The 14,141-nt window shown below is 42.6% G+C and overlaps 1 protein-coding gene across 3 annotated transcripts in view; it reads right to left on the bottom strand.

Annotated features, from left to right (window-relative positions):
- LOC118426191 (cobalamin binding intrinsic factor-like) overlaps positions 1-11,305 on the bottom strand; it is a 50,718-nt gene extending 39,413 nt beyond the window's left edge. The window contains exon 1 of one of the 3 annotated variants that reach the window (XM_035835456.1): positions 10,903-11,305. In XM_035835456.1, the coding sequence (XP_035691349.1) occupies positions 10,903-11,131 (229 nt within the window). In that variant the 5' untranslated portion in view covers positions 11,132-11,305. The remainder of the gene's footprint in view (positions 1-10,902) is intronic. The other 2 variants (XM_035835454.1, XM_035835455.1) reach the window with 2 other exon arrangements.
- Positions 11,306-14,141: the final 2,836 nt, after the last annotated feature.

The following is a 14,141-nucleotide window of genomic DNA, read 5'->3' as shown; positions in this document are numbered from 1 at the left end:
TGCCATGGATGTCACGTCTAAAACATTAATCTCGTAAAATAAACCGTGACAAATTTACTCCCCAAAAAGTCCCGAGAGAGCGCCTTTATTATAGTGTTATAGGCAATTCAAGCGAATAAGCAGATAACAAGTCACAGAGGACATACAATAAACATAATTTTCATATCATCATTCTCATTATTCGAGTTCAAACAGCTTCATTTGTCAAATGCTGTATCCAACCGCTCTAACTACGACGCAATTATACTCTTTGATCTCAGAGGCTATACAGCATCAGCTACGAAGGCTGCTGCAGTTCACACTGCTGTTAGTATACACTCGCAGCGCTCTAATTGCTCCCTAAGCCCCCTAAGAGGATAAAGTTACAGCGAACTTATCGCATGTGTCACGACCCGGCCCCACACAACCCGGGCGGGATGTCAACATGTGCCTCTGGTCTCGCGGGGTGTCGACACCTGTCGCCAAATCTCGCGAGAACTGGGGGCGAAATGTCAGCACCTGCTGCTGATCTCGCGAGGATTTACGGATTGACAGGTTGCTTAAATTTCGGAATGTAACCTTTAGGATATTCCTGGCTTCGTTTACGCATACCGATCGCAGCTTTGTATCATATCTCGTGGGCGAGCATAGCGTGAGATGTCTTAACCAGCTTTGCTATTTTGACACCAAGAATCCCTATGTAATATGCCATTCAGGCAAATATTCGCAATGTCTGCAAATAGCGGTTTCTCTCGTTGCTAGTATGTCAAGAAGCATTGACCTTAGCTTATAACACATGCAGCACAAGGTAGCAGAACACAGTTTTCGGCCTATGGGGATTTCTATAGTTAAGGACCACAAGGTTACTGACATCGACGTTGATAAAATCATAGCAGGGTGCAGTTTTCAAGCACGACAAACTAATATGTTGAAGTCGAGGGTATAAGCTACCAAAATAATTGAAAAACAGAAAAAGTTGTCGTTTTGAATTTTTGTAAAGACCTCTTTTAAATGGGGTCATGCGGGGTCATGCGGAACTGCAGCCGACTCACAGGGGCAGGCAGCTGTAAAGGTCACGCGCATTTATACACCAAATGGACAAACATCAAAATCTTACACATACCACCTGAAAGTCGACTTATTATACTACCATATAGCAAAGCTCATCCCCCGCTGTCTTTCACGTTACGGTGTTTACAGGCGCTTCCAGATTTCGGCCGCACTACTTTCTTACCCCTACGTAATAGACCACGGGGGTCGCGGAGTAATACTGTGGGCTGCGACCACAACCCTCCAGTTGTAGAAGGTTACAGTATTACTCTTTCTTGGGTACACCTGCTCAGTGAGAACTCCTACACAGCTCGAGTCGTGAGGGTCGGTCTGTGCACAGTTTGCCGGTAATTAGTCTGTTGTTGGCGTCCCCATGGCTCCCAGCTCTGGCTAGCTGGCGACAACAACATTTCTAACACTGACTGAACCCAGCTTTACAAACTAGACACAACTAGAGTTCGGAGACCTCATACCTCCATGAAATATTCTGATTATGCAAATGACTTTCACATTAGCATAATTTATGCTTGCTTATGTACACCTTTAACTAACGTACACAGGTCACAGTGTTGACAGACCAATCATTTACTACACGAAATAAGAAAAATTAGGACACTTTCAAATTAATTATGCAAATTAGGGACTTATTTGCATAATTAGTATCTGCTTAACTTCCGCCTGCCACAAACTACATATGTAACATGTATTTGAGTGATATATTGGAAAACACTGTAAATATACATTTTCCTCATTAAGTATGCAAATGAAGTCCAAATTTGCATAATTTTGATTTCATTATGTACATCTCTGCTACATGTACCTGCATACCAAATATCATGGAAATTCATCATTCCTATGTTCCGTTATGCTTCTTGGAAGATTTTGACAAAAATGCTCCTGCAGTTCCAGAGCAAGCTGCTAGGGGGTCCAAACATACACCACTTCTTCCTTACATCAAAAGCTATCTGCCACCAAGAAATCAAGACCATAGCATGTCCAGATAAAAAGATACAAAAAATTGGAGTTCTGCTGCAGTACCAAGGTCACACACCAGGGGGCCCAAAATTGACCTTGACCTTCGTCTTCCCAACCCCTACCCACATACCAAATATCATCGTAGTCCATCGAGAGGTTCTCAAGTTATGATGTCCACAAATATGCGGACACACACACAGACAGACACACAGACACACAGACACACAGACAGACCAAAAACTATACCTCCATTTTTTCATGGAGGTAAATAGTCGTGGGTAAAATGGGTGGGTGGGCTGCATGCGGGGAAACATCTCCACCGAGAATTAATCAAATAACATCTAATATTGTACTTTGGCCTTTATCAAGCTTCATGACCCTTTGATTTCATCAGCGAGACTATTCTGTGGTCAATGCCCTTTACGTATATCAAATTAGTTGTACCGCATATCTCCATACAGATGATTATATCTCTTAGGATCTATCCAAAACGAGACAAGGTTTTTTGTAAGCCCGCGACCCCTGAACAATCAGACAACACGAAGTGCCGATACGAGCTCTGGATCAAAGTACAAATGACGTGTATACATGTATGACTGTAAATATGTACAAGCCTGCCAATTGGTTATTCTGTGTTTCGTGCTTGTCATCAGAAGTGTCTGAGATGGTAAGAAATTTAAACATGGGCAGCAGATACTGCACAGAGACATTGAGGCTCACGTCAGCTACCATTTGGCACGAAATTAAGGCCCCACAACTTGATCCAGGTACGTATGCAAATACATCAGCAACAGATGAAGGAACACCAGGCGGTGCTCAGTATGGTTTCTTTAATTGCCGCAAACTCAAGGTCAACAACACAGGGAGTTGGGGCTGATTCTAAAATGCCATGAGGAAGGTAACTGAAAACGACAGATAAACGGTAATCTGGTGCTATTGTATCAACGTAGAAATAATTTATGATTGATTGGACCATCAACAAGGGACCTCCAGTTAAGCGAGGAAGATTCTAAGACTACTGTCCTACAATTAACTCAGATGACCCTTGAAGATATTCTTAGATCATCATAGGTCTTCTCCGGGCCGCAGACTTATCAGCCGTGAGTACCGCTCATCACCATTGATTGTAAGCAGAGCCCGGGGGCACGCCCTTGTTATTCATTGGAATGATCCATTAGTAGGAGCTGTTACGTATCTAACGGCTCTTTCGCCCACTTCCACCTCTCTACATAGGTCACAGGGACGCACTTACAAATGTCACGCGTGTGTCTTTTACCAGCACCGAATCGAAGTTGTAAAATTGTAAGACGGTGGATCAGAGGGACGCGGTAAATTTAGACCTGGGCGCGTAGGTCTAGTTTTATGGTAAGTTACTGGAGAAAGTGGGGTGTAAAGCGAATCCTTGAAAAAGCCATGAATTTTATGACACAGGAGAAGCCGTAAAAGCGGATATCTAATTGCTGTCGTAAATATCTGATGATAGGAGAAGCCGTAAAATGAGCCATCCACGAACTGCCGTAAATTCAAATGTACTCCTAACCGTGCAGGTGTTGACCCTTTTACTGATATACTGGAGGAACCCGATATTCTGAACCTGAAACTTGGCGTGGGTCAACTTCTGATGCGCGCATTAAAAGTTTACGGTCAAGTGAATCAATTCGCTGTATATAAGTGCCGGGCCAAGGAGATATTACTTCTTCCACTTCTTCTCAACTCATCTAAAAAATAAACGATTAGCAAATATCAAACAATTTTGATTTCGCCAGTATTAAACAGGCCCTGGTATTAAATTTGGAATTCGGTGCCGGGAATAATTTTTTTCGACAACAAAGTCCAGAATGTGCTCCAACAGTTCTATCTTCCCCTCGTCGTTTATTTGTTTTCTCTGATTATTGAGTTCTTTTCCATAAATGAACAAGTGGTGTGTGTAAAATAAAAAAGTTGAGAAAGTTTTCTTGCCCCCTCCCATCAACTGATAATGTATCCCGATCACCCCTCCATATTTCAATAGAATAACCCCAAATCTCGGAGTAACGTATGCAGTTGTGGCCATGTTTGCCAAGAAGCCTTATCGCCGTTCATGGTACATGCGCCAGTTCATCCCTGGTTATTTGTAGACCATGACACACGGGCGTTTGCTTAACCCTTCGTTAAATTTCAAATTGACTTCAGGGAACGTGACTGCAATTCTGAAAAGTCAATATTTTCCTTCACGTGTCCAGGGTAGATGTTAGTCTTCTCGTCTCCTACGTATCTTGAAACAATGAGTCATCAAAACAAGACGACCTTTGACTGTACGTTACATGACAATATGGCGTGACTGTTTCGCTAACATCATCAAAAACCTTGCCTAGCGACCAACTTAGAATCAATCATTTCCAGCTCCATGAACTTTTACTTTACAGTTCCACCCACATAAAATTTTGAACTAGAACGAGTTCCAGTTCCGTTGAGTGCGCACACAAAAATCAATATATTCGAGTTTACTCAAAATACATGCATGGGCTGATATATAGAGGTAATAACAAGCGGTAGTTATAAAGTTGAAATATAGTACAGCATTGAAGGGTCGAAGTGGAGAGTAACGTGGTATAATGACAACATAATATCACGGATAACAGTACGGTGGAAATTGTGTATATATAAATTTAGTTCCATAAACCCTACAAAACCTCATTTTTCGTCCCAAATCATCAACAGGCATGAAGATATCAGTTGGCGTGATTCATAAGGCAATAAGTAACGGTAAGCTTGCCGTTGAAAATGAGCCAATCGCAGATGCGGCATCCCGCGGTGTGTGCAAATTTGATACGGCACTTAGGCCACTGCAATCATTCCGCGAAGGTGTACTAAGGTTCCCAATCTTCATATTGTACCAGCCGTTTTCCTTCTATATATTGTAAATATTGGTACTTTCGTTACTTGAGAAGAGTTTTACTGGCAGTTCGGCCGAGTTTTACAACTTGTAGACAGGTTTTATGGATTTTATACCTTAAATATGACGCAGCTTTCTGGGAAATAAAATGGCTTTTGATGAAACGTAAGATTTTAACGACGGAAACGCCATCTCACAAGACACGACATGCAACGCTTTGATGTTAGTTTCTGGTTTCATCTCCTCTGCCGGTATGATTACCAGGTTCAGCAGCGAGGATTTTTACTAGTAATCGTTAATACGTGGTTGCTGTGAATTGGTAGGTAAGGTTGCTCTCCCCAGCATTCTAAATATCCAGCTTTTGAGAATCCGATATAGCACTGACGAATTTTTGTAGCAGTGCTAAATATTATGGCAAGCGCTTGACTTTCATCGTTAACATTTGTGGAAATGGGTAGTTTGTGACTCAACCGTACGTGTCAACGCTATCACAGCTAACGATGAAAGTTCGTCAAAGCTGATATGATTAAAGGCGTCGTTCCCTTGGCTTTATGATAAATGTTTTGTTTACTCACATCGATACACTATAGGAAGTATATGCCGGGGATGCAGCCGTGTTGGAATAAACATACTTAACCAAACAGGTTATGTACAGGTCTATGCCTAACAAATGAATCCATCCATTTAAGATCAAAGCGCTTTGAAGTCATGTCGTGCTTAAATAGCTTTATGGAGTCTTAGGTGTACGTCTATATATGGTTAAGATTGACTGAAGACACTTCAGTAGTTCCTTTTCATGTCGTAACATTCTGTAGTTGTTTCAGCGCATCACAAACATTAAAGCGTCCGTCATTTTCTTTCCTCAATATTTTCATGACATTTAAAGGCTGGTTTTGACGTGAATATACGCAGAGAAGATTTGTCATATCCTCTCGTTTTACAATACACATTTCCCCCAGCAATCTTTGAATATCAAATGTAACCTTTTAGTAAATGACTTTCTTCCCAAAGGAGGTCTAGTTTTTCAACGCTTGTCAAACGTGATATCATAATTACACGGTCTGGTACTTGTCTGCGTCTATCAGAGATATGAGAGACTGTATTTTTCATGGACATTTAGGGATTATCTTTATTACCTGTCAAGAGTTATAAAATATCGCTGCAAACTTAACGGAACGTAATATAATATCAATCAGTCGTGTGGAGAGATGGTATAGTGAAAGTGAAATCGTGCGTAGATGCGTTTTGTTTATGTTTCTCATTTTGATAATCATTGTCCACAAATTTTGCTGCAAAATCAACCCATCGCTAGCTATTCAAGGTTCAGCAGTCCCTGAATTATGGATTCTACTTTACCATCTCAATATACAATAAAACAGTGAATATTCGTCTTAAGCCCTTGCTTGGACTGTCTATCAACCCTTGCCAGCTGATCACTTGTGGTTCAGTCAAGCATGTTGTATTTACATGGGCGGCTCTTCAGTGGACTCTCCACACATTACTGGTGTTCGCGCCGGGATGAAAACATTCACGTCTGCCTGACAACAAGCGGCTGGAATGAGGGGCGAGGATCGTATAGGGGTTTACAGAACATAGGTTTGGGAATATAATGTACAGATATGTTGACATGGACGATATCATGTCAAGCAAATATAATACAGCAAATCCGTGGCTCGCCGCAAGCCGCTATGCGCCTTGCCTGCTACTTTCATATATTAGCCCCCTACTCTAAAAGTTTGTGACAAGGCTGAGACTGCGATGTCATTTTAGACCATTCGAAGATGTATTTGAGGTATCAAGAAGCTTTCCTACGATTTGTTAAAGCCAGCAACATTTGTATACATACCATTTCCTAACTGCTTTGTCTGCGTTTTCTCTTTGTGAATGAATAGAACAAAATGTTAAGATTGAGTGGGGAAAGCTTTATGGTATCCATATATCTGATGTTAAACTGTGCCTAAAGGCTATGCTCCAACACATGGATTTAAAAAGAACACATAACGAAAATTGATGTCCAAGATCCCATCGACACAGCCTCGGAGACCACTTACGAACGTCCCTGCACTTCAATAAGTGTGAAGAGTTCCCTGATTAAATCCACATCGGTAACGCACAGCGCCTAATGTGGGTAATTATGCACCCGCCGATAGCAACCGGGCGTTACGGCAACATGAGTGGCAACTGTTCTAGAAGAACAAATGCACTGCCCAGGCACTTTCTAGTAGCCTCCATTCTAGTAGCCTCTACCAGGCTCCATGGGTCGCTGGAAAAATAGTAAAAATTGGTCAAATAAGACAGAAAACAAGAAAACACACCAGAGGAGTACAGTTTGCCAACACTCCTAGGCCAATTAACTCCTACTACTACTAGGCTTTTATTCCTAACTTGGCCAAATTCCTCTTCTTTGGCCAGGCGGGAATTCGGTTGGTAGAGACTAACATTATAGTCGTATGTCACTGCTGCAGAGCATATGCACTACACTAGAAACATCACCGTGTAATGGTAGTGTTTTTTACATATTCACATGTACGAACGCCTTATTGTAAGAAATATTGCACACTTCCTGATCCTTCTTATTTTCGGAGATTGGCAACAATGAGAGTAGAACAACTGCGTTGTGCAAAACAAAACTGCATGACACATTTGATTTGAATCAAATCAAACAGCGATAACAAATATCATCCACGTTTCCTTAATTAGGACCAACGGTCGATCTTAAGTTAAAATTGATTGACTTGCATTCCACATTGAATGTTTACCTAACATTTCATACTTAATTACTTTACATCTATCCACAATGTCGCTAGATGTACCAGAGTCTATACCCCTATCACATGGACATACGCAGTGTTGCGCCCACAACGCCCCCCTCCCCCCATGGGTTTACACCCCCAAGTGCACTAATAATCACATTAGTCTCCGCTGAGTGTGCCTGGCTCCCAGATGACTCTTTTCCCATTCAAACATTTTCTCAGCGTCCGTCCTGAAAACGACGGTTTCATGCAGTGGACACGTGCTTGCACCCTGTTTCAAACAAACCGTACATCTGACTCAAGCTGTTTATTATTTTTCTCCTAAAGTGACGAAAGACGCGTCTTATCTGAGCTATTAACGTAAACAGCCGAGAGAGCTGCTGAGATATGCAGAGAATGTGTCGCGATGGAACATTAACGCTTAGCTACTTCTACAATACAGTATAATGTGAAAACATCTACACTGTTTATAACTTTGACTGAATTCTGATACCATAAGACTAGCGAACGAAACAAGTATAGTACCGATCGGGTTTGTTTACATTATGAAAATGAAAGTGGGGAGGAAAAATGGTTGGCATTTCTATTGAAACAAGATAATGAATCCGGCATATTTTACTTTGGTCTTTGCCTATTGTAAGTGTTTGAAATTGGCATATTCTACTTTTCTATTTTCTTGACATGCTGTAGTGTTTGAAATCAGCGTATTATGAATATGATTATGAATATTCATCGACACTGCAATACGGCAAAACAAGAGTCATGTTACCCTGATGTTTACATGCCCTTCGGGTTTGCTGAAAGGGAGCAATATGACAGCATTATGAACGTAGTACCATATGCATGTCCTAATAATTATCACTAATTATCATCATTCATTTTTTATTATCAGAATCATTGACAGACTTTAATTTATGTAATATGATATCAGATATTCAATACAATACTTCTAAAAAATCAAGACCCCAGAATTAAATGATCAACTTCATGTTGCAATCCCCGAAAAAAAAAGACTAAATCGCTTTGCTTGTGATCGTGTGCCAGGGATTTTAACCATAAGCAGAAAACCGCCAGACAGCTTAGCCCAGCTATATCCCATGGCCGTGGTTTCCCCCGGGAACACAGGCTGGTGAACGCTAATCTTCAAGTAGATACTCAGGGTTGTCTGTGTTGACACAATCTTACCATGGCTTTGGTTGATGACCTTTAGGACCGGCCGCTAGGAGCAAGATTTAGTCAGGCTACAGGGGTGGGAGATTGTGACTTTTCCATGTCTAACATCCACTTGCTAAAGGGAGCCCGGCAGCCAGAAAAATACTATCTAATTCTTCCAACCCTAGCATCTGCTTGAACATTAGACGAACGAGCCCCTTTCTACTGCCATTCAGTCTGCCATTTACTCAATGAACGGCCCGTCTGCTTTCCAATCGCATTCCGGGCCACTCTGCCACGGTTACATTTGTACCGCCGCTTCTCGGTCAATATTAGCCAAGACTGGAAGGAAGCAGCGCAAGCAAAGACGCCGTCTGTGAAGGTGACTTCATTCCTCTTCAAAGAGAGGAGCTCCTTCAAAGTGCTCGACTCTATAAATCTTATAAATCGCCAAGCAGAGGTTGGGAAGGAGTATCATAACGTTTTCTGTCTGTCGGCTTTCTTCCTCAGCTGAATGGTGGCGTATTGGCAAAACGCTCAGTCAGGAAACGTAACTTCGATATGATCTACCATTCTAACATCTATTATGACATTTATAAGACTGCGCTACATTTCAGCTGACCATGATATATGAGTACACCATTGCGGTGGTTCCCCAGCCGTACCATGTGTAGATATTTCCCCACTCCCCGGGGATTGGTGGTCCCGTCTGTGCATTCATACACGCAATCTCTCCCACGGTAAGCCAATTTGAATATTTGATATAATCGCGTGTTTTCGTAGACGGACTCAAGCCTACAGCAGACGATTATGTCTACATCCATATTCATGTCCGCCGATACGACGCGTGCACAGATGGAGAGGAATGATTACCTACCCCCGGGTAGCTACGCATGGCTACACAGACGCTGGCATCGTAAAAAATGCCTAACCCTGCACGTTCATTTACAATGCAAGCCACATGGCCATCCGTTACTGTAACAACTCAAGCATTCCGATCAGATTCTACATTAACCCAGACAGAAAACACTCCTGAGATTATAGGTAGGTACATGTACAAATCTTATACCAGACGTTGCCATTACATGCCCAGTCCACATTTTCCCTTATACACAAGCATTCAGTCCATATCTAACACAGGTTTTCTTGGCTTCTGCGTAGCAGACTCTTAAACCCAAACATTGTCTACCATATGGCCACGCATTTATACCTTTTATACCGTACGTGGTCCTCTAGTATCTAAATATATCAGTACATTCACTTAGGCTGCAAACAAAATAAGCTCCAGCAGGAAACGTTTCAGTGACAGTTTAAAAACAGTAGAAACCCTATCAGAGTCTCTTTTTTTCCAAACACGTGTATTTCGGAAGAGCGACACTTCATCCCAACGCACATCCCATACCTGCTCCTCAAACAATCATTAGATACCGTAGCACTTTGCACAATTTCCCGCTATCGCGTTAGAAATTAAGTATGTTCGTCAGATAGTTACTCCATTAAGATGACTACAAGAAATTGCCTCAAACCTAAGCGCTTCACGCCAAGAGACCGCTATCCGAGTTTTCATTGCTATTGTGCGGTAGCTATGGATATTCATCGCCAAACCTTGGTTCTCTATACTCAGCCAAAAGATGCTTGACTGAATTGTTGTTCTGTGGACCTTACCCACACAAACGCACGGACGCCTGCCACATGGCTATGATGCACCGTGCAGAAATGTAGCCTTCCCGGCCAAACACGCACGGCAAACGCCTGTACACAACATTACGGTCTGTGTTCTGCTAGCTATGTGTACGGGAAAGAATGTCTTATTGGCAACCAGACCAATTCTCACAGAGAGAACACTTTAAGTACAAATCAGTACGCCCCGGTCTCCCGGTCCCGGTCAGTAAAATTATAAGTTTACATGTACATAATATGTTTTCGCTATCATCTATATGTCAACTCTGCGATATGTTGATCGTTGACCCCCCAAGCTAAACCATCTAGTTATGTGGCTGATAAAGTGTTTGGTTAATACACAGTTATGTAAGACATGCCTGCCCTCTAGTACCGGTAAAAAGCCGCGCGCTTGTCAACCTAGCACGCCTGGGTGCGAAAACATCGGACGAGACTCACCGCACACGCGCTCGTACAGTCCCGTCGCCACTGCGCCCAGACATAACACCAACAGCACGGGCAGCAGAATCCTGGCCGCCATCCTCGCTGTGTCTCCTCGGTGGTGGTTGCGATCCTTCCCCGAGAAGTCTCCTGCTACACTACGCTCCGACCTGCTCCGGGACTCGGTCTCCCTTGTGTTCGGCAAACGCTCGTGCAACTCCGGTTTTCCGCCAGGCCCACAATTCATTGGCCTTTGAACTTCTCAAACATTGGGTCTGAAGGAGGTTTACAGAATACCTGATGTGCGTTGATACTCGGGTGAGACATTCTGGACAGACTGAAATTGAGCAAAAGGTGATAATGTCAACATATAAGCAAAGAGGTCATTCATAATGCAAAAGCCTATACCATCTACATGAAATATTCGCCACTGTATGGTCTCCCGAAATACCCAACTTGGGCCTCCGAGCGCGTGCGACCAATCATAATGCGAGTTGACCGGTGGTTAATCATACCGTTAATCATTGGCAGGACTCTGGGCTTGTCGGCAGCCACTCCGACAAATTTACTGAGAGACCTGCCGGCTTCAAGGGCCTCTTGTGGGGTTTAATGCCTTTTAGTGGCATTTCTCTCTCAGAAATAGATAACTAGGATGCAGGAACAATACAATGAGTTGGGGATAGTAGTTGTCAAATGTCTTTCCAGTATCTCTCATTATACATATAACGTTATATATGTGTGATGTCCCCAAGGTTTTGAGTGAAGCCTCTGATCTGCACAACGCCATTGCGTGCTCGTATGGCCTTTCTGAAGCATATCGGATCAGAGATAACATCCAGTAAGATTTTCGGTTTTACCCCGGACGATCCCTAAATGATTGATAGGAGCAACGGGATTTTGATACATCATCTCTTTATTGTCGACGCTTTTCCTTCTTCATTGATGTGTACGTCCATGGACAGGCAAGCCGCACAAATGTTCGAGTTTCAACTGAATGACATGTTCAAAAGGCTTGAAACCATACAATCTCATTCCAGGATCTTGGAACGTCACTTTATCCAACTACGCAAATCGCCGATGCAAATATGTAAGCTTATAATAAGCAGGCATCCACAGATGTAAGAATGAGAAACATTCGCACTTGTGAATGTACTTAGATAAAGATGACTGAAGTTTAACACTTCACTCTAGATGTATTACAGCACTTTAGTTAAGATACTTGCTCTGCTCCCCAACAACTCGAAAAGCATCAAATGTACCCCTGGGCCTTACGTGTACGTATTTGACAAACGAGAGGACTTGGGAATACATCGCTGATACAAGAGCTCCTGATCCTGACGTAAAGCGTGTATAGCTTCATAGTATACCGACCGCAGTGCACCTCTACAGAAATGTATCAGGTGAAGAAAGGTCTCCCGCTAAAATGAAAAAAAGATACGATAAAACCTACCATTCCTATCACTTACCGATGTCTTTATATCTCTCAGCTTAATCTATGCCTTTAGTATATCGTACTCGCCGTGATATAAGTTATACATACAAGAGGTTGACGGGTATACTAGTGTGTATACTATATACAACGTTACATACATTTCCCAATAACGACACCATCGCGAGTATCGCTCCTGAATATGTTTGATAAGTATCAAATATCACACACGTGGTTATTATAGCCACACGGCCTCTTTATTTTCTCCAATAAAAATATACCATATAAACAAACATAAACGGAAGCCCACAAGACTTGATGATGCCAACTTTGCATGAAGTCATTTTCTTTGCTGCTTGTGTGATAAGATTGAGAAATCCTATCAATAATCTTAATAGCTGTTACATAGATGTTTTCGGTACACAAACTCAATGATAAGACAGATATGAGTGTTTGTTGTTGTTGTAAAGATGAGAGCAGGGATGTTTTGATGGGTATCGGGTGGCACGGGGCCCTTCAAAGCCGGCGAGTCTCGTGCCCAGCATACTACCCCTCCCCCTGCTCTCGGTCCCGGTTGACCCACTTGATAGCATCAATCCCGGCGCATTCCACTTGTTCCGGTTAGTCTATACACAGACTCCGCTGGGATCCAAATTTATTGCTGCAAACGCTGTACTGTCAGTCTTGAATTCCTGCTTACGGTCAGATTGGCCACAGTGAAGAGTTAGGCTTAGGTCACATTTCCAAACCGGGGCCCGGCCGTGCAACTTTCGTGAGGGAAAAGAATGATACAAAAGACATCAAAATACACAAAATGTCAACATAAGATTTATGGGCATAATTTGTGTATATTTCTAGGTATACACTGACTCGGTTTGGAAATATGACCTAAGCCTTAGCCGAGACATAGGAAATATATTGCACCCAGCCACAAGCTTGCCATGTAAAAGTATGTCCTCATTAGTGAAGAATGTACAGTATTTCAGTTCACCACCAACTTACAATGGTGCCCACTAGTTTTGTTCGCACGAGAGGTTGAACGAGATGAAGCACATTTCTCCCGTTAAAGTGACAGCAAAACTTTCACGTTTAGCACTTGTTGCAGAACCTATAGCTTCATATAGATGCATATTGAAAGGAAGAGGTCCAATTATGTTGCCATCTCTTATCACCCATTCACAGACGCTATGTGCAACGAATGCAGCTCTGTATCGCGAAAAACAGTAGACCGCCAATCTAACATGTTTCTTGAATATCGTATTGTTGCTTTGTATGTGAAGGCCTTACGGAATCATTGCCCGTGGTATCCTGGGAATTCAGATAGCTTTATAGTCAATTCAGAGCTGTAGCATTGCTGACATCCTATGCCTATGAGGATATGTTGCCCTAACGATGAACTTTGCCGCTGGATGAAGAATCGCTCGTTATAATATATGTTCATGCAGCTTCAGGGTTAACGTTCATTACTGAGACTTTTATAATGACCTCTCCGGGCAGTACCGGAACCTGATGCCCTTTGACATGTAACAATGATGACGTGCTGAACAGAGGCCGTTAGAATGTAGACACTACATACGAGACACCGCCCAGGTTATGTTGTACATGTTGCTGTACCAACAGTCGCGTTCATGGCCACATTGCTCGGTGTGGGGAACGTGGGCCAGATGTCGCCACTGCACGAGAAATATGGCACTGCATGAGGAATGCCGAAAAACAGTTGAAACAAGGAAGCGAAATTTTACATGCACACAGGCGAGACGGCACACACACACGTACACACACACACACACGCACGTAAGCACGCACGCACACACACGCATGTAAGCAC

Source organism: Branchiostoma floridae, chromosome 11 (assembly GCF_000003815.2).
Source record: "Branchiostoma floridae strain S238N-H82 chromosome 11, Bfl_VNyyK, whole genome shotgun sequence".
Taxonomy (NCBI): Eukaryota; Metazoa; Chordata; class Leptocardii; order Amphioxiformes; family Branchiostomatidae; genus Branchiostoma; species Branchiostoma floridae.
Note: the sequence above shows the minus strand (reverse complement) of the source record. Positions and strands in the feature narration are given on the sequence as shown.